Raw genomic sequence first — 22,320 nt, 5'->3', positions numbered from 1 at the left:
CCTTTTATTTTATTTTTCTACATAATCCAATATGGCCACCAAAACAGAATCAGGTTTTGGAAAGGTGATATTACTGTTGGATTTTTGTTGCGATATATAATAATAAAAATATTGTGTATTTGTGAGTAGTGGACCAGCCTTTTACAATATTCCATGATATTTCATAAGCAATCAGCCTAAAGTGGCAGAAATGTCCTGGAAACACCAGCAATCAATCTGTAAGCTAAACCACTCAAATTGTGTTGAACTACATGAATCACCCCAACAAATGTATTTAAAAAGGTTAAAAACACCATGTTATCAAGCTTACAAATTGTCAACACACCCTAGGAGTTACATTGTGTAGCTCATTTATTGAGAACATGGGTAATTTACTCTGAATATGACCTACAATTTATGTAATTTCATCTTGATATGAAACCATTATGCTGATTTGGAAAGGTGATATTACTGTTTATGTTTGTTGCCATATATAATACATATATAGTATATTTGTGAGTGGTGGACCAGTCTTCAACAATATGCCATGATATTTCATAAGCAACCTGCCTGAAGTGGCAAAAAACGTCCTGCCTGAAGTGGCAGAATTGGCCGGGAAACAACAGAAATCTACCTGTAAACCACTCGAATGACCTTAAAAACATGGTCTCAAGCTTAGAAATTGCCAACACATACTAGGAGTTACATTATGTAGCTAATTTATTGAGACCATGGGCAACAATAGTCAACATATAATATTTATTGTAGCTAGCTACCCAGCTAACAAAAGGAAGTCCTGAGGGAAAATGGTAAGGGACCAACAGGGAACGTTGCGCCAAGATGTCCCCTATTAGTTGGGAAGCTAGCTGGGAAATTCCAACCATTTTGTAAATACCAATACTAGCCTACATTACATAGCTAGCTATCTAGCTAGCAACTAACCAAACATTCACCCAATGGAAAATGTTGCTAGTTCCAACCTGTGGGAAATAAGCTTTTAATACCTAAAGTAGATCAACCTGCTGGGCTAGCTGGCAATCTAAACAAAACATTTTCTTCACTCCTGGCCATAACCCTGTGATGGCTTTCAACAAACCACTGTTTGCTCTTGCAAAGTTTGGTGGACTGCACATAGAGATGGGCCTAAGGCACACAATAGGAAAGCTTGTGGATGGCTCAGATTGGACAGCTGCCTTGTGTGATGCTGGGGTGACAACGTCAGGGACAGCAGACTCATTCTTGAAGGTAGCACACTTGACTAAAACCAGGGAAAGTCATCAAGTTACTTTGCCTTCATTGTCAAAACTCCTTTAAGATGCTTGGCTGTTGGAGTCCACATGCACTTCTTTTGTTACATGGAAAGTTTCAAGTTTTAATGTCACATGCACAAGAACAGTGAAATGTTTCTTGTGAGCTCTAAACCCAACATTGCAAAGCTTACATTTCCTTCTCATTTAACTTCTCAAAGTATTGCCATACAGGACTTTGCTGCTGTTGCTTGACTTTCTCTGCAATTTTTTCAAAGTTAATGACGATGAGGTAGTGGGGGAGAGTCGACTCCAAAATAATTGATTCCTCGACTCCTTGCACGTCGACTTCCGGTGTCGACTTCCATTTCTGAGTGTCAAGATGTAATTCCGCAAGCAATCGACTCCTAAGATTCAGTATTTTTGTAATGGAGACTGATTATTTGCCTACTTCCGAGAACACAAACAATCATCTGTCATAGGGAGCTAGCGAGGGACGGAGAGAGAGGGGAGGGGCACAATATAGGCAGGTCATCCACCAGGCAGGCAGTCAGAATCGTGCACTGTATCTCATAATGGAATGCTCTATCTTGCAATTTCTTGGCTTGCAATGTCTCGCAACTTCAGTAAAGCGGGGCCTATCATAAATGAATAGGCTAAGATATTCTACACACAACAGACTGAAGACTGAACACACACACGCATTGTTAGTGAAGAGAAAGAGCAGGAGAGACAGCGTGAGGAAGAGAGAGGAGTGGGCAGGCAGAAAGAATGTCTTTCTAATCTGTTTCTCGCAATGTCTTGTCTTGTATGCCTCACAAATTCACCAAAGCAGCCTAAAGTTCGCCCCTTCCTCTCTAGATTTATTAAAATGACTTAGGCCGAACTCTATGTGCAGTCCATCAATTACTATATACCGTCTATTACCGTCTTGTTAAGCAATAACAAGGAAAAAAATGTTTTCTGATAATTGTACTGTTTTTAAAATTTTGTGGGGGAAAAGGGATTTTTCGGTTCTGGACTTTTCTTAACGTTAAGGATCCCAACTTCGTTTAAACGTTTGAATGTTTAAACATTCACACCCCTAGTGGAAAAGAACACATCCATCCATCAGAACATTAACACCAGGCCCCCAGGGTCCGATCTGGAGTGTAAAGTCATGAGCTCTGCTGAGCTCTGCTGGTCGGCTACTGCGTAGCAACCTAGTGGTGCCAAAATCCCTGGTCTGCCCTAGAAAGACCATGTAAATTACAATAACCAGAACGCCCCCCCCCCCAACCAAAAAAAAATCACGTGGGGATTGAAAAGTTCAATCCCCACTGTGAATACTTTTAAAGTTCACTACAAATTGAGATACTTAATTAAATAGTGATCCATTCGGACTACAACAGTTGTCATCACACAGACCACTCATGGGCCGGCAGGCTAGAAGGGGGATCCCGCCCTCATGTACTCTCTTTGCACGTGCACCAAAGGGGGTGTAGTGTGTTATCTAGATGAGAGCACGAAGTCAACGAGCCTGTGGTTGACTCGCTCAGGCAGGATGCAAACGACTACATTGACCATCATTCTATGATCCTGATTCCTGCATACAAGAAAAAACTAAAGTAGGAAGCACCACTTACTCGGTCAATAAAAAAGGGGTCAGATGAAGCAGATGCTAAGCTACAGGACTGCTTTGCTAGCACAGACTGGAATTATGTTCCGAGATTCTTCCGATATAATTGAGGAGTACACCACATCAGTCACTGGCTTCATCAATAAGTGCATCGATGATGTCATCCCCACAGTGACTGTACGTACATACCCCAACCAGAAGCCATGGATTACAGGCAACATCCGCACTGAGCTAAAGGGTAAGGCTGCCGCTTTCAAGGAGCGGAACTCTAACCTGGAAGCTTAAGGAAATCCCGCTATGCCCTTCAATGAACCATCAAATAGGCAAAGCGTCAATACAGGACTAAGATCGAATCGTACTACCCCCGGCTCCGACGCTCGTCGGGTGTGGCAGGGCTTGCAAATTATGACAGACTACAATGGGAAGCACAGCCACGAGCTGCCCAGTGATGAGTTTACCAGATGAGCTAAATTACTTCTATGCTCGCTTCGAGGCAAGTAACACTGAAACATGCGTGAGAGCATCAGCTGTTCCAGACGACTGTGTGATCACGCTCTCCGTAACCGATGTGAGTAAGACCTTCAAACAGGTCAACATTCACATTCACCGCAGGGCCAGACAGATTACCAGGATGTGTACTCCGAGCATTCGTTGACCAACTGTCAAGTGTCTTCATTGACAATTTTCAACCTCTCCCTGTCTGAGTCTGTAATACCAACATGTTTCAAGCAGACCACCATAGTCCCTGTGCCCAAGAACACTAAGGTAACCTGCCTAAATGACTAATGACCCGTAGCGCTCATTTCTGTAGCCATGAAGTGCTTTGAAAGGCTGGTCATGGCTCACATCAACACCATTATCCCAGAAACCCTAGACCCACTCCAATTTGCATACTGCACCATCAGATCCACAGATGCACTCCACACTGCTCTTTCACACCTGGACAAAAGAAACACCTATGTGAGAATGCTATTCATTGACTACAGCTCAGCGTTCAACACCATAGTGCCCTCAAAGCTCATCACTAAGCACCTCCCTCTGCAACTGGATCCTGGACTTCCTGACGTGCTGCCCCCAGGTGGTAAGGGTAGGTAACAACACATCCACCATGCTGATCCTCAACAAGGGGCCCCTCAGGGGTGAGTGTTCAGTCCACTCCTGTACTCCCTGTTCACCCAGGCACCATCATTAAGTTTGCTGATGGCACAATAGTAGTAGGCCTGATCACCGACAACGATGAGACTGCCTATAGGGAGGACGTCAGAGACCTGGCCATATGGTTCCAGGACAACACCCTCTCCCTCAACGTGATCAAGACAAAGGAGATGATTGTGGAATACAGGAAAAGGAGGACTGAGCACAAGGCAAGGCACTACAGAGGGTAGAGTGTACCGCCCAGTACATCACTGGGGCCAAGCTTCCTGCCATCCAGGACCTATAGGAATATGTGGATGACGTCAGGGATATCACTATCTACTAGTTTTAATGTCTAGTATTAACACTAAAACCGTTGGGCCTTGAGGAACCCCCCTTCGAGCTAATGAGCAGTCATTCTGACTGCAATATTCTAACAGTGTAATAAATACATTTCATATATGCTATTGCAAAAATAATAATGTGTTTGTGTTTATTAAGGTCTTATGTAACATTAGAATACGAATAAAAAATATATTTCAAATAACACAATAGCATTTTCATTAGTTTATGTTACTATAGGCTAAGTAAAAAGTAAACATAAAATAAATACAAATGCAATCAATTTTATTCGTGAAGTGCCTTTGTTATAACTATGAAACAGAAAGCATATGTGTTGGAAGGTGAAAACAGCTTCTTATACAGCGACAAAATAAAATACCCCAAACATGAAGACGCACCGTCAGCAAGACGCGTGTCGGATGTCACATAAACAACGAAAGTTGGTGAGCGCGTTGCCGATGTTGTTTTTTGCTTGATATGTAGGGCCTGCTCTCTCAGGGATACGTTATGTGATGATAATCGGCCCATAGCATTGTCACCGGCTTGATTATTCAAACAGTGCCATCCCTTCCACTCTCCTGTCTCACAGCGCACCGGCGCAGTGAGCACCGCCATTTTTGCTCTCAGGCCTCTGAAGTGTAGGCTCAGGCTGAGGCTCAGAATCAGAAGAATAGCCATCAGAGATGTCAAGATTCATTTGTACCCCACCATCTGAATCATTTTCATTCAGATTTTGTAGCAACGCTAATACAGCGCATCCATTTGTCTTGGTCTTCTTGCCATTGTAAATTATGCACACTCAATGTGCACTCCAAGTAGGCCAGAGTAGACTGATAAAACTGCTTGGATTCGGTGGACTGATATACAATATTGAGATTATAATTAATATAGATCTATACAATAGAATGGCCCGCCCTGTTCTTCATTGACCATTAATGATTACATAATTATGCATCGTTCACTTCTCCTTGCTCATCAACTCACCCATTCTCCCCCTTTCTCCCATATCATACTTTTATATGTTTAAATTTGGGTTTTTCCACATTTTGTTACATTACAGCATAATTCTAAAATTGATTCAAATGTTTTTCCCCCTCATCAATCTACACACAATACGCCATAATGACAAAGCAAAAATAGGATTTTATAAAAAAATGTCAAAATCTATTTCAAATAAAAAACTGAAAAATAGACATTAACATAAGTATTCACACCATTTACTCAGTACTTTGTTGAAGCATCTTTGGCAGTGATTACAGCCTCAAGTCTTCTTGGGTATGACGGTACAAGGTTGGCACACCTGTATTTGGGGAGTTTCTCCCATTCTTCTCTGCAGATCCTCTCAAGCTCTGTCAGGTTGGATGGGGAGCATAGTAGTACAGCTATTTCAGCTCTCCAGAGATGTTCGATCGGGTTCTAGTCCAGGCTCTGGCTGGGCTACTCAAGGACATTCAGAGACTTGTTCCAAAGCCACTCCTGTATTGTCTTGGCTGTGTGCTTAAGGTCGTTGTCCTTTTGTAAGGTGAACCTTCACCCCAGTCTGAGGTCTTGAGTGCTCTGGAGCAGGTTACCATCAAGGATCTCTCCCTACTTTGCTCCGTTCATCTTTCCCACAATCTTGACTAGTCTCCCAGTCCCTGCCTCTGAAAAACATCCCCACAGCATGATGCTGCCACCTCCATGCTTCACTATAGGGATGGTGCCAGGTTTCTTCCAGTCGTGACACTTGGCATTCAGGCCAAAGAGTTCAATCTTGGTTTCATCAGTCCAGAAAATCTTGGGTCAGTGTCCAACGGCCTGGGCTGGGCAGAGGGATTCTGACTAGTGGCCTGACACTGGGCTTGGTGAGGCAGATGGGGATCCAGGGGCAGCTCAGGTAAGTAGCATTCCCGTGTCTCACAGAGCCTTGAGGGCTTGAAGAGTAAGGCCATTAGGGTTGGAGGTCGAGGAGGTGCAGCTAAGTGTTCCACAGGCTCATTCCTTGCACAATGGGGCACAGTTGAGGTGTACGGCCTTAGGCAGTTGTAGTGGATTACTTGGGTCTCGGTAGTCTGGTCCAGCAGGTACCTGATCCTGTAGGTTACACCAGGATCCTCTTCTGTAGATCCAATGCACTCAGTGTGGTGAAAGCTTGTGACGTGCTGTCATAGGGCTGTTAAGCCACACAAGGTCTCCTGGTTTGTAGGGGATGTGCCTGACATTTTTGTCGTAGTTGTGTTTTTGTTGTGAGTGAGCATGTTCTCTCACTTCTCGACCATGTGTCAAAAAGAAGGGGCTGAAACCAGTTGTAGAGTGAGTGCTGCTGTTGTAGGCCAGGGCAACTTGGTTGAGTGACTCGTCCACTCACCAGGCTGTTGGGGCAGTGTCTTGGCCAGCTGATTGATAAGTGTCCTATTAAATCTTTCCACCACCCCATCACATTGTGGATGATAGGGGCTGGTCCTGGGGCCTCATTTATAAAACGGGCTTACGATCAAGTTTGATCTTAAGTATGACTTACGCAGAAAAGTAGGTATTTATAAAACCTTACTTTGACGTGGAAATTATCTTCTCTCTAACCTACACAGAGTCTAGACTTAACGTAAGTGATTTTCCTGCTGGTTATGTAGGGGTATTGCCGTTTGGGATGCACATGCGTCCAAGCCTGTGGTGAACTTTACATTAGCTTTATGAACTATTTGTTAGGAATTATCAATTAAAGGTGTGAGGAATTAATTGCCAGACAAGGTGTTTTGAATTAAAAACAGGATACAATGTTCTATGAATAGTGTGTCAAATTAGAAAAAAGTAACCATGGCTGTTCTTGCGTTATTGGAAGACATTGAAAACCATGCTTTTAGAAGGGAGAGAGTTTTCAGAGACCGGAATGACTTTTTTGTGCATGATGATCCATGGCTTATAAATCGCTATCGTCTCCCAATAAATGTTCTGTTAGATTAATGTGCGGATTTAGCCCCTAATCTGGAAAGGAAGACACGCTGTAATCATGCCATACCCGTATCTGTCCAAGTACTGTCCACTCTGGGTTTCCTCGCTACTGGGACATTCCAGAGGGAAATGAGGGACAGGTCGGGTATATCAGAGCCATCATCCAGCTGCATCCTGCCACAAGTGATCGAGGCGATTCTACACGTATTGTCCACGAGATACATTAGTTTCGCATTTACAGCCGACGAACAGGCGCGCGTCAAAGCCGAGTTTGTCTGCTCATTTAATTTCCCAGGGGTCATAGGTGCAGCTGACTGCACGCATATTGCCATATGCGCACCGTCTGTAGATTAACATGTATATGTTAACAGGAAGAATTTCCATTCACTGCATGTTCAGATCATCTGCAATGACCGTATGCAACTACTCAATGTATGCTCCAAGTGGCCAGGGTCTATGCACGACTCATTCATTCTGCACCACAGCAGAGTAGACCTGCATCTAAAAGCTGGTGAGGATGGAGGTGGGTGGCTTCTCTGTGAGTTATTTTTTTCAGTGTATAATAGCCTATTAACCGTGCAAAATAATGTAACACAACGGTTTTACCCTATTAGGTGACCGGGGCTATCCACGGAAAACATGGCTTCTCACTCCCTTTGCCGATCCCCAAACAGCAGAGAAAATGCGGTTGTCAGAGCAAGGTCGGTTGTGGTGAAGGGCAGGTGTCGTCAATTTTAAGGTAATTTGAGATTTATAGATCACAGGTGCGTAAGTTACAAATGGGCTTCTTAGAAACTGCGTAAGAAAGGTTTTTTATGCTCAGTAAATGACGCCCCATGTCTTTTTAACTCCCAGCAACTGGCAAAGACTCGGACAATGTCAGCCTTGAACTGACGTTCTTGGTCAGTGTGCAATGTCTCTGGTATGCCGTGTTCCCTGACAAAGTTCTCGAAAAGACACTTGGCCACAGTTGTAGGGCGCTAGTCTTTCATGGCGTAGAGGTTGATGTACTTAGAAAAGTAATCCTATACCACAAGCACATATCTGTTGCCTTGGCTGGTGATCGGCAGTTCCAGAATGACAGCCGCAACTTTCTGAAATGGCTTGGTTGCTACCACTGTCTTCATAGGTGCTTTTAGGTGTAGTGTAGGAGCCCTCCTGGTGTCACATGGGATGCACTGCTTACACCATTCCCGTATGTCATACAACATGAAAGGCCAGTAGGGAGTTGGTGAGCATGTTGCAAGACCTTGTCAGCTGACAGATGGCCTGCCAAAGGGTTACAGTGAAGGAGTTGGAGTACATCTTCCAGTATGGATTGAGGCACAATGACCTGATAGATGACTGACTTTGAGGCAGGGTGGTAGATTTTTCAGCAGAGCTGACCATCGTTGAATATCAGTCTATGGAATTCGTGTCAGAGTGCTTTCTATGCTGGCCTGCGATGATTCATCTGCCAATGAGGCGGTTTCTGACCTTTTGTTCTCCAACTTCAGCCAGGATGGTGTCCTGCTGCTGCTCTTCCCATAGGTCCTATCCCGTATTGGAGATTTTGTGGACAAAGATAGAGGAAGCTTCCACCTGAGGTGTATCCGGTACTTGGCGGTACTCTGGAGAGGCAGGACGGTACTGGCGGTCGTTCAGGTGAGTAGTAGGCTTGTGATGGATGTTGAGCTTGACGGCTGCTGAGAAGCCACATACTCCTCTTGCAGAATTATTGGATGGGATGGAGGTCCTGTTGGCCTAGAAGCCCAAACGTTCTGTGAGGTTCTGTTTTTCCCCCTGTAGCTGGCGTACCTCATTCATCAGGCCATTCACAGTGAGCGTCAGCAGTTCCACAGCATGAAGGAACTTCTCATTTGTGTCATTAGAACGAACCATAGCAACCTGGTCTGGGGCCGGTGCCACTGATGGGTTCTCAGCATGTAGTTGGAGAGCTGCACGTGCTCTTTCACAACGACTTGCGACGAGCAGGGCCTCTGATCCATTTTCAGGAATTTTCACCTGCAAGGTAAGGTCCAATCCGGCCACAAAGCAGCAAAACTTCTCCCCTTCTTGTGCTTTGTGGTCATAGTCTGGGAAGGCCTCCAGAACCAGACAAGTGATGTCAGCACTGTACACATCCAAGCTCTCACCAGGCTTCCTAGGGTGAGCATTCACAAATGTCTGAAAGAATGGAAGAGTGCCTGGGGCCAAAGACTTCCTTCCATTTGGTCTTGACAACAGTGTAGGTCTTCTGAACGATTGGTGAAAGGCTGTCCCAATAAAGGAATGCTGCATCAGCTAAGCGTGTGGGTAATACTGATGCTAGCACAGGGTCCAACTCCACATCTGGCAGATTGTACATAGCTTGTACAGCCACTTCAAGGTGACGAGACCAGCTAGCAAATGACTCAGTGCCATCTCCCTGAAAAGCAGGTGGTAGGTTAATTTTCAGGGGCCCTGAGAGGTGTTGTGGGGCTACAGAGTCATTAGCATTGTCCAAAGGTCCAGCTCCATTAGCATTGGCCCAAGATTCAGGATCATTGTTAGCATTGTTCAAAGATTCAGTTTCCGAGTCAGACATGCTGTTCCAAGAAATTAGCAAAAAGTTGCAAAAGTGATTTTGTTTGGGGGGGTGGTTTTGTGTTTTTGCTGGTTATTTTTCCATGGACATTGTGGATACCTTCACCAGCTAGCACTAAGATAAAGTACTTGTCTGGACAGCTGGTAAGAGATAGCTATTTGCTTTTTCTGAGAGATTTTGAGGATGACTGGAGTTTTTGTCACTTTTGCCACATTCCAATAAATACCATCGGTGTAAAGTACTTAAGTAAAAATACTTGAAAGTACTACTTAAGTAGTTTTTTGGGATATCTGTACTTTACTTTACTATTTATATTTTTGACAACTTTTACTTTTACTTCACTACATTCCTGAAGAAAATTATGTACTTTTTACTCCATACATTTTCCCAGACACCCAAAAGTAAAGTACTTGTTGCATTTTGAATGCTTAGCAGGACAGGACAATTATCTAATGCACACACTTATCAAGAAAACATCCCTGGTCATCCCTACTGCCTCTGATCTGGCGGACTCACTAAACACAAGCTTCGTTTGTAAATTATGTCTGAGTGTTGGAGCGTGCCCCTGGCTATCTGTAAAAAAATTAAAATAATATCAAATATGCTTAATATCAAATAAAATAAAATAAAAAAATGGTCACATGCGCCAAATACAACAGGTGTCGACCTTACCTTGAAATGCTTACTTACAAGCCCTTAACCAACAATGCAGTTCAAGAAATAGAGTTAATAAAATATTTACTAAATAAACTAAAGTAAAAAAAATCGAATCAATCTAAAAGTAATACAATACATAACAATAACGAGGCTATATACAGGGGGTACCGGTACCGAGTCAATGTGCGGGGATACAGGTTGGTTGAGGTAATTTGTAAAGTGACTATGCATGGGGGGGGGGGGCAATGTAAATAGCCCGGGTGGCCATTTGATTCAGCTGTCTTATGGCTTGGGGGTAGACACTGTTAAGGAGCCTTTTGGTCCTCGACTTGGCGCTCCGGCACGTAAGGAATTTGAAAGGATTTATACTTTTACTTTTGATACTTAAGTACATTTTAGCAATTATATTTACCTTGATACCTAAGTATATTTAAAAGCAAAAACTTTTAGACTTTTACTCAAGTAGGATTTTCTTGGGTTACTTTCACTTTTACTTGAGTTTCTATCAAGGTATCTTTACTTTTACTCAAGTATGAAAATTGTGTACTTTTTTCACCACTGATAAATATCGAGGGTGTGATTCTGGTGACATGACGATCTATGCTTGACTGCCGTTTGACTGCCGCAGATACATAATAATCTCATCATGTAAACTAAACAACCGGCACAGCATACCCACACTGTATCTGCGAGCTATTGGCTAGAGGGCAGGTCTCAAGACCAGAGTAGGCACATTTGCTATTTATCTCAACAGTTTTTGTGCCAAAACTATCAGTAGAGTTGAAAATGCATTGGAAACACATTTAACTTTAGATTTTTATTCGGTATATCAAAATTTAAGCGAAAAAGTACATTTTGTGTGCCGTACCTCATCACACAGTGATTTTTTTATCCGCAACAAGTCCTTTCGGTGGAAACATACCACTGATGGGAAAATGCACATATAGAATATTTGCTTGAAATTCTGGTGCCAATTGGATGGAAACCTAGGGTGGGGACTCATCTTTGTATCTGTGCTGTTATAGCATCTGTGACAGCATGGGCAGCACCATTGACGATATCTCGATGGTGCTTCTTCACAGTTGGCTGATCCTCCCCCTGATGACCTGTTTGGACATGACTCCAACCGGGTCATCAGGAGGGATCAGCCAATGAAGTTGGAAGTCCCAGCCAGTTGACTACATAAAATGTGTTGTCACTAGTTACCACAGCTAAAGATTCAAATGTGTCTATTTCATAAAAATTCATGAAAACTAAAATGTGCTTTTTTAAAAACTTTTAAAACAACAGTCGGACATCTTGGACGCAGTCACCAGTTCTTATTATACCTGTGGTTTGCATACGCCGTTTCATGGTTGCCTCCATCTTGCTAGTTACGGTTTTACTTCGACTACTCCACCTGTGCACTATTAATGAGCAGGGGCGCAAGGAACAATGGCATTACAAGCATGAGCAGCAGGAGGCTTTTGGGCATTCTGCCAGTGTTGCAGGGAAGTGGCTCTGCTTGGCTGCAACTAGTTGTGGGTGGGGGAAAAATCTGTTTTTGCACTACCACTACCATCTGTTTTTGCACTACCACCAGTGGGGAGGGGAAATCTGCAGGCACCACAGTGACCACAACCGCAAGAAACATGAAAAGTAATGTTATGCGTGCAGCTGTATGCAAGTAACTTGTTGAGGACCAGGGGTTGAATCCAGTTCAGTGAACAGAACCGAAAACATTAAATAACAGGAATGAAAGTGATCCATACTGTTCCTGAACAGAACCGTTATTTCAAAGGCATTGGGAACCTGTTAATAACGTTATTTTACGTTCCAGGCATTTATTTCTAGTCCCACAAAAAAAACGCAACCAAGAGCCTATGCAAAGCCCACACTCTGTCACTCAGAAACGTATTCCGGTGTCTGCCTGCAAGCTGGAAATCTTTGCCTGTACGTGTTTAGGGTACCTGCCCCACCCCCCTCCGAAGCATAGGCTACTGTACTGACATTACAAGGGTGATTCAGAAGATGGGGAGAGAGATTTTGAATTAGCTAGAGAAGAATGGATTAACATTTTTAATGCTAGTTTACTTCCCTGGGCAAGCGTCCCACCCTAGTCAACAGCCAGTGGAATCGCGTGGCGCGAAATACAAATACCTCAAAAATGCTATAACTTAAATTTCTCAAACATATGACTATTTTACACCATTTTAATGAGATAAATGTAAAAAAACTGTTGATTTCACAGGTAAACAACAGATGAAGACTAACAGTGAAATGCTAACTTACAGGCCCTTCCCAACAATGCAGAGATAAAGTAATAGAAAAGTAAAACACGTCATAAAAGTAATAATAAATACACAATGAGTAATGATAACTTTTAGTTTCTATGTACGTCACCAACCTCAAGCCAAGCGTACAATCTGTTGAGTCGTATGTCTCCAAATGTTTAATGTGGTTTTCATGTGGGTTTGTGTGTGTGTGTCTGTGTGTGACGCTGCTTGTCCTTCTTGGCCTTCTCCAGCTCCTCATACCGCTTGATGTCGTAGATGAGTGTGAAGAGGTCATGCAAGTCATTATCAGGGGCTCTGCCTGCCAGGGAGGGAGGAAGGAAGGGAGGGAGGGATGTGAAGGAAAGGGAGCACACACCTTCATCATCTTCCAGATGAGACACACGTAGTTCACAAACACTTGTGTCGCAATCCCAACTGTGGTATTCCTCCTTCCCAGAGGCGTAGTCGAAGGCCCGGTGGTAGTCAAAGGCCTGGGTATCCTTGGCGATATCGGAGATCTCATCCACCGAGTGGTGATGCAGCAGAACTTGAACACACAGGGAGGAAGTGACATAAGTTAGAGTTAGGAAGTGATGTAGTAGATCTGAGAAACAGGGACGAGGAAGTGACAGGTCAGGACGAGGAAATGGACCATACAAAATGGAGGGGGCTTGGAGACCCATGTTGGATACTGTAGGGTTAAGGTCCTGATTTTATAGTTTAGTTAGATCCGGGAGTTTTTTCAGACATGTGACCTGTCTAGGAAAATTCCTGACTCTACTCTATACATTTCTATGAATTTCATGAATTCTTGAAATACTGTTTTGTTTCAAAATAAGGGAGTGAACTGGGAGTTCACGGTAAGTAGGCAAGCAGACTTCGATGACCAGCCTGATGGGACAAGTGTTCAACGCTCCTACCCATCCCTGGAGTTGGCCGCGGCACTCAGGGTTAAGCAGAGGTCAGGGGTCATCAACAGTCATGATAAGTGGGAACAACAGGATGCATCTGACACACACAGACACACAGAATAAAAGTGGTTATTGTTTGTGCTGCACACACACACACACACACACACACACACAATAACAGTACTTACAGTTAACCGGGGCAGCTCTAGCAGGGCAGACATTTGAAGAACTGACTTGTTAGAAAGGTGGCATCCTATGACAGTGCCACATTGAAGGTCACTGAGCTCTTCAGTAAGGACATTCTACTGGAGTTGCTGGGGCGCGTGGTCTACCTGTCAGTCAGGAAATAAGACACGCAGACGGTGATGTGATAACCCCCGGCCAGACAGGGGCTCCGTCTGCCTTGGCTCCTCCTCTCAGAACCAACGCTGCTGATGTCATAAGAAAAACGGGACGCAATAGGTTTAAGCACTACAGCAGGAAGTGGGAGTCAATACCAATGATGTATGTTTAAGGGGTAAAGAATGATACCAAATCTGTCTTCTGATCTGATGAGAAAGACGAAAATGTTTGTGTTTAGAAAGAAAAACAAAATCATTCTCTGTTATGCTTGATCACCTCGGTTTTTCTCAATTGGCTTACACACATTTGTGTAATAGATCATTTTGGTCATAAGAGAGTCAAGAATGCAAACATATCACAGGCACATTTCCAAGGGTGACATGAATTATCTTTATTTCAATCAAGATTCCGGGACAATATCAGAAACAATCAGTAGTTTCCATCTGGAGTCCTCTGCAGGCTATGCCTCCGCTGCTAGGTGCAGGGTTGTTACACTGACGGCTCCGTGTCTTAGACCGCTCCGTGCAGGGTGACCACGAACCCCAGCAGCTCCAGCTGCCGTCTATGCCTATATCTATTTGGGACAAAGCTCAAAAGGTTAAACCTCCCCAATAGCATGGAAATGGCAATATTGTGGAAATGAAATAGAGATGTCAAAGCTACAGGTGAAGGCTTTATCGTGTAGGTTTGTGTTTTTATTAAGAGAATGACCTGGTCGTTGGGTGATCTCACAACCCAGTCCACTGTAGCCAGATGGACACACACACTCACACCTGGTGCCTGAGGGGGGAGAGGAAGACATAATCCTCATCATCACTATCATCATCATTATCATCTTTCATAGTTTCATAAATCTACAAAGTATAGCTGGATCGGGGAGGAAGTCATTTAATCAGGGGGCTGGAGGGAGGGTGTTTACCTTTGAGAACAGCCAGTCCGTTGTTGTGGCAGGGGGCACAGCGGCAAGAGCTGTTCTCCTCCAGGTATTCAGCCAGGGCTCTCCTCAGGTTCTTTTTCAGGGAGTTAGCGCTGGAGAAGTCTCTGGCGGTCACCAGTTCATATAGTGGCCGCGTCTGTCACACAGACAACAACAACAATACTTTAACATCATCACAACCAGCTCAGGGCTGGAGTCTGACAGACTGGTAGAGGACACCTATAGAGGAACCTTTGGGAAATGTGAATGACAGAGAGTGAGAGAGAGTGAGAGAGAGTGAGAGAGAGAGAGTGAGAGAGTGAGAGAGTAAGAGAGAGAGAGAGAGAGAGAGAGAGAGAGGGTGAGAGAGAGAGAGAGAGAGAGAGAGATGAAGAGAGAGAGAGATGAAGAGAGAGATGAAGAGAGATAGGGAAGGAGATGAAGAGTAAAATAGGGAGTGAGATAAATAGAAAGGACAAGTCCCAGCTTACTAAAGAGAAGTGAAAGAGAATAGAACAAAAATACTAAATTGTACTATAGAATACTACAGTACTTTCTATAGAATTCTGTAGAAAACTATACTACACACTGTAGTATACCTCAATCATGTGTAGTACTTAATATATCATTTTGTAGTATATTGTACTATACTAAATACTACATTATACTACAGATTGCAAAAACAAAACAGTAAATACTACAGTATTGTCCGCAAAACACTATAGTACGCAAAAACACAACAGTAAATACTATAGTAATGTCTGTAAAAACACTACAGTAATTACTGTAGTATATACTACACTACAGTATTACATTTGCATATACCCTGTCCATTCCCCTCCCCATAACCCAACTTGTGCCACCCGTAAGTGAAAAAACGAAGTATAGACAATATACTGTGTTCCCTACAGGTTATAAAAAAGAGTAGAAGCTCTGAACTATCCATTTAGACCTCAGTTCTACCTACCTACTTACTTACTTACCTATCTATCTACTTACAAGTTATGGAACATTTTCTCTTTCAGTATTTTGTCCAGTACTTTTCTTTAAGGAAAAAAACCCCACAGTTTTGCCAAAGATTTACATTTTAGTCATTTAGCAGACGCTCTTATCCAGAGCGACTTACAGTAGTGAATGCATACATTTCATACATTTTTTTTTTTTGTACTGGCCCCCCGTGGGAATCGAACCCACAAGCCTGGCATTGCACACACCATGCTGGCGTTGCAAACACCATGCTCTATCAACTGAGCCACAGGGAAGACCTAGTAAATACTATAGTAATGTCTGCAAAAACCCTACAATAAATACTACTGTACAGTATAAACACTACAGTAAATACTACTGTACAGTATAAACCCTACAATAAATACTACTGTACAGTATAAACACTACAGTAAATACTATAGCACATACAAAAAAAATATATACCATAGTAAACTGTAAAAACTACAGTATACTACAGTCATGTCTGCAACACTGCAGTAAATACTACAGCATTAACTGTAGTGTTTTTGCAGACTTTAGACTAAAGTCTGAAAAAATGCTACAGTGAATACTACAGTAAAGTCTTCAAAAACACTACAGTGAATACTATAGTATTTAACCATAGTAAACTATAGTATTTTTTCATGTGGGTGTAGAATGAGAGGGAGTGTATACCAAAGAGACCGAGATAAATGGCGAGAACAGAGAGAATGGAGAGAGAGTATTCCCACCACGCTGCGGATGAAGTCAGGGTTGTAATGCACGGCTTCTCCCCACAGTCTCATCAGTTGTGGCGTGGGCAGCTTCTTGGCAGCCAGCCAGGTGATGGACTCACTGTCACCCCCTCGAACCACCGCGACAAAGTCCTCCACCATGCTGCCTTTCACTGTGTCCTCTAGAGGAGGAGGGGGAGAGGAGACGGCGTGGAGAGAGAGGAGCATAGAGACAGTTAAAGAGAAGTTGGAAATGGCTATTTGTTCTACAGTACGAGACAGAAAGAGAGACCCGTGTTGCCGGTGATCTAGATCCACTCCTCACCTCCCATTTCATTGAGCAGACCATCACAACCACCTCCCTCGACCCCCACAGTCACATACACTCCCTTGATGTTGGCCCCCACCTTCAGACCTATCTGCAAACAGTTCTTGTAGGCTTCCAGAGAATAATCTAAAATGGGAGTGGAGATAGAGGAGAGTATTACTACTGCCATTGTGATATGGTACTTTATTTCAATTGTCCATGGGTAGCTGCTGTGAAGTGAAATGTCACCCTAAGGCCCCGTAGTGCATGGAATAGCAAAGCATCGTCAGTCACCTGTCTTCTCCAGCTTTTCCTTGTCCAGGATGACCGTGTACTCGTAGTCTCCTCCCAGGGTAGCCTCTGTGATGTAATGGGTGCCATAGTCTCTGTAGATCTGTCTGTACTCCCCATAGTTGTAGGACTGGGGCAAGGCACGAAGACGCAGGAAGAACTCCGGGTGCAGCATCAGATCCTCTGACTTCAGGATGTATCGGGCCAGTTGCAGCTCTGCCTTGGCCTGGACAAAGCTGCTTTCCTGTGGAGGGGTGGCGGGCAAAGGGGCGTGTCAGGAGGGCTTGGTTACTCTACTGAATGTGAATGACCCAAAACGTTGATTTTGGGGTGAATTGTGCCTTTGTGTTGTTCAGAACATTGCAGATAGAAATGTAATAAATAGAGCTGGCTCAGTTCCCTATTCTACATGACAGACAATCATATCTGTTCTACACAATATATTTCTATCGGGAACATTCTGTAACGATGCTCTCTTCCGAACAGACCCCTGATGAACAACTCTCACCTTCCTAGAGGCGCGGCGTATTTTCTTCTCTGACTTGGAGTATTTGGAGTCAGCGTAGTTGAAGCCGAACTCGGCCACGCCCGGCACGGCAAAGCCAATGGACACCGTGGTCTTGGAACTGCGCTCCGTCATGGTGTAATGGACAAACTCAGAGTATGACTCGAAAGACTGCAGCTTGAAGTCGTACGTGCCTTTGGTCTGTGGCAGACAAACAAGAGAAAAGTAATGTTTACATTCATTACAGGTCACAGTCACATACGTACTGTAGCAGCAACCCAGTTATGAATAAATGTATCCTCTGTACTGCTCTTAAAAGACCTGAAATCATTAACCATATTGCTGAGGCAACATGTCTGTATTGTCCAGTTATATTAATCATTAGAAATGTGATGTAGAAGAAGATGCATTTTAAGAATATTCAATTACGGCCCTTGCTAATGCTATAGGTTATAAGGCTTCCTACTTCCAGTGTGTACGGCTGCAGGTTATAAGGCTTCCTACCTCCAGTGTGTACTGCTGCAGGTTATAAGTCTTCCTACCTCCAGTGTGTACCGCTGCAGGCTATAAGTCTTCCTACCTCCAGTGTGTACTGCTACAGGTTATAAGGCTTCCTACCTCCAGTGTGTACCGCTGCAGGCTATAAGGCTTCCTACCTCCAGTGTGTACTGCTGTAGGTTATAAGGCTTCCTACCTCCAGTGTGTACTGCTGTAGGTTATAAGGCTTCCTACCTCCAGTGTGTACTGCTGCAGGTTATAAGGCTTCCTACCTTCAGTGTGTACTGCTGCAGGTTATAAGGCTTCCTACCTCCAGTGTGTACTGCTACAGGTTATAAGTCTTCCTACCTTCAGTGTGTACTGCTGCAGGTTATAAGGCTTCCTACCTCCAGTGTGTGCTGCTGTAGGTTATAAGGCTTCCTACCTCCAGTGTGTGCTGCTGTAGGTTATAAGGCTTCCTACCTCCAGTGTGTTCTGCTGCAGGTTATAAGGCTTCCTACCTCCAGTGTGTACTGCTACAGGTTATAAGGCTTCCTACCTCCAGTGTGTACTGCTACAGGTTATAAGGCTTCCTACCTCCAGTGTGTACTGCTGCAGGTTATAAGGCTTCCTACCTGCAGTGTGTACTGCTGCACTGCTGCAGGTTATAAGGCTTCCTACCTCCAGTGTGTACTGCTGTAGGTTATAAGGCTTCCTACCACCAGTGTGTACTGCTGCAGGTTATAAAGCTTCCTACCTACAGTGTGTACTGTTGTAGGTTATAAGGCTTCCTACCACCAGTGTGTACTGCTGCAGGTTATAAGGCTTCCTACCTCCAGTGTGTACTGCTACAGGTTATAAGTCTTCCTACCTCCAGTGTGTACTGCTGTAGGTTATAAGGCTTCCTACCTCCAGTGTGTACCGCTACAGGTTATAAGTCTTCCTACCTCCAGTGTGTACTGCTGTAGGTTATAAGGCTTCCTACCTCCAGTGTGTACCGCTACAGGTTATAAGTCTTCCTACCTCCAGTGTGTACTGCTGTAGGTTATAAGGCTTCCTACCTCCAGTGTGTACTGCTACAGGTTATAAGTCTTCCTACCTCCAGTGTGTACTGCTGCAGGTTATAAGGCTTCCTGAACCTGACGTCCTGGATGTAGTGAGGCAAGCAACTGCCTGCGTAGTATCTGTTGTCAATGACCACTCCCTCTAAGTTACTGTTCAGTATGTTGATTCTACAGGAGAGAGAAAGGGATTTACTTTCACATATTTCATGCACTGATGTCAATGGCAGATTTGTGTAAAAAAAAAAATGCTTGTGTACGCAGAGCTCAAGTTTTTACTCGGCCACAGTGAATATGCCTCACCCTTTGGCCAGGTTCTCGATGCCATGGTACTCCTGTGCCTCCTGCTTGCAGGCCTTGTTCACTTTCTGACAGCCCTTCTCATCTGACCAGTCCCCACAGTCATCATCCCCGTTACAGCGCAGGTCTATAGGCACACAGCGCCCTGGGAAGACACACAGGTCACATCTCAAATCACACCATATTCCCTATGTGCTCCACTAGTTTTGTTCAGAGCCATATACTGGCAGTGCACTATGTGGAGTAAAACTTTTCATTTGATATGCAGCACTTTTTTTATTCAATTTTTTTTATATCCACACAGACATCTGGAAGACATGCATGGGACTAAGCAGTGTAGAAATAGCAGGCATATCGTTTTGAGATCAGAGGAGAGAATACCCGTGGTTAGGATTACTGGAATCAGGCTTAACGTTAGAGTTAAGTTGGTGGATTGTGTGGAAGGAATACCTGTGTAAGTGCAGAGGAAGCCTTCACACAGAGGTGTTTCTTCATGTGTACAGTCGAAGCGAGATGGAGGGCTACAGGGCTCTATCTCTTTGCCCTGGACATGACAGGGCTCCCCGCCAAACTGAGATGGCTGGACAAGCTTAGCATAACGATACTGGGGGAAGGGCGATGGAGAGGGGAGGGAGAGAGAGAGAGAATAAAAGACAATTGAAAACAATTCGAATGCTACAGTACAGCACATCTTTACCTAAGTGCCCACTTACTGTAAAGCTATTAGTCACAGAAAGGCTGCATTACCCAGTCTGTGCACAGAATGTGAAGTACATCCCATGTCCGTTATGATATCAGAACTATCTTTTCACTCTCTTGTCAAGGGTAGCTACTCCCCTTGTCTTTATCCGTGTCAAGTGGATTACAAACAGCAACCTGTGTACCTTACGCTATACTCTCCACTAACAGGTTTTATCTACCATCCTCCTCCTCCTCATCATCATCATCCATTTCTTCCTCCTCCTGCTAATATTCACCCTCTTCTTCCTGCAGACATCGCAGCGTGTCCAGGAGGACCACTCTGATTGTACACAGTCCACCGGCTGCACGGCGACCTGAGCCCCCGCAGACCGAGCCTCACGGGCGCCACTGGGCTCCTCGCCACTGCCGGCTATGGCGACATCACTGAAACATAGGTCACCATAACTCACAGCTCACCGCACTGCATCAGCCTCTTATATTAGTCAGGCAGGGTTAGACGGGAGGAATCCTCTATGTGTTGATGTGATAGAAAATCATTATGGTTTCAAAAAGGTGGACTTCTTTGAAGAAATATGCACACACACGCACACGCACACACGCATGCGCACGCGCACACACGCACACACACTCCTTGTGGGGACACACAATTCAGTCACATTCAAAATCATATTTTCCCTAACCGTAAACCTAACCCGAACCTTAACCCTAACCTTAACCCGAAAACCTAACCTTAACCTTAAACCGAACTCTAGCTCCTAACCACAACCCTAAAACTAACCCTAGCTCCTAACTCTAATTCTAACTTTAACCCTAAACCCCCTAGAGATAGCATTTGACCTTGTGGGGACTAAGAAAATGGCCCCAGTTGGTGACATTTTTGTTAGTTTACTATTCTGGTGTGGACTTCTGCATGCACACACACCATTTTCTATTCTCAATGGACTTTTGCATTGATTGAAACAGCCAACAATTTAAATCCAGAATAATGTTCCCTCCCGTTGTACAAGGCCTCCATCTAAAACCTTAACCATCGGGAGTAAGTGTACTGCAATGAACCTCACATTAAGTCATACAATGTCTGGCTACTGTATAGAGTATTGACGCTTGTAGAGGACAGCCATTGCCCTTGAATCTCTATCTTCCACACACAGACTGAATTAAGGTCTTACCGGAGTAGGAGCAAGCACAATGCAGCACAGAGGAGGCAGTAGCCTGGGCTGACTGTAGGCTTCAACATGGACACAGAGAGCATGGTAGCTGTGGTGGATCTGAAAAATCTCCAATAAGACGGACTCACAGACCTGACGAGACAACAGTGTGTTCCGCTGTGTGTGTGTGTGTGTGTGTTCAGGTATCTCTGTTTGTGTGTAAACACACACTGATCAATACAAGCGGGGGCATGGACTCAATGTTAGGTTCAGACCGTGAGTCTGTTACGGGAATCTCCACTTTCATAAGTCAGGTATTAGGAAACACAAAGCACACAGACGGTGTTCGGTGTACAGTACGTTATGTTTTTGGGGAGATCTCCCAGACTGTTTGTTTACCTTCATTGACCTTAATCAAATGACCCTTGACAGAAACATCAGATCCACTCCACACAATATGGAACGATTGCTTGTAAATGTAAAAACAAAAAGCTATTTGAAATGTAGATTGAGATCAACTTCAGTTAAAATGCTTCACGTAGGTTTGTGTTGATGGATATATGCCCTGAACAACACAAAATGACAGAGTCATGTACGGTTGACAGAAACATGGTAGAAAACCTTTTAAAATTGAGGAGGTACTATCTCAACAGCACTAAGAATGACCTCGTTTCCATTCTCCATTTCAAAAAGCTTTCTTCTGCATGTGCTGACTGGACAGGGCCCAGGTAATAGCAAGAACACAGCCCCCTCCACTGGATCCATTGAGGTGGAACAAAATACATGCAGGACTTATTTAAGGGTAGCTGAAATGACCAGGTGTTTTCTTAGAAAGTACACAGTGAAATGGTAATTCGACTGCAATATCCTATGAATGACCTTTTTTTGTTGCAGTACCCATTATTACAAATGGCTGATGCAACATACAACGTTC

The 22,320-nt window shown here is 44.0% G+C and overlaps 1 protein-coding gene across 1 annotated transcript; it reads right to left on the bottom strand.

Annotated features, from left to right (window-relative positions):
- Positions 1-14,345: 14,345 nt before the first annotated feature.
- c8b (complement component 8, beta polypeptide) lies at positions 14,346-21,568 on the bottom strand. The gene is made up of 12 exons (XM_029725252.1): positions 21,408-21,568; positions 20,514-20,661; positions 19,987-20,140; positions 19,540-19,681; positions 19,275-19,407; positions 17,702-17,899; positions 17,197-17,437; positions 16,921-17,049; positions 16,614-16,777; positions 14,899-15,052; positions 14,691-14,759; positions 14,346-14,553 (listed from the first exon to the last, which is right to left on the bottom strand). The coding sequence occupies exons 1-12, from the start codon at positions 21,488-21,490 to the stop codon at positions 14,399-14,401; spliced, it is 1,770 nt and encodes a 589-aa protein (XP_029581112.1). The 5' UTR covers positions 21,491-21,568; the 3' UTR covers positions 14,346-14,398.
- Positions 21,569-22,320: the final 752 nt, after the last annotated feature.

Source organism: Salmo trutta, chromosome 31, assembly GCF_901001165.1.
Source record: "Salmo trutta chromosome 31, fSalTru1.1, whole genome shotgun sequence".
NCBI classification, from domain to species: Eukaryota; Metazoa; Chordata; class Actinopteri; order Salmoniformes; family Salmonidae; genus Salmo; species Salmo trutta.
Note: the sequence above shows the minus strand (reverse complement) of the source record. Positions and strands in the feature narration are given on the sequence as shown.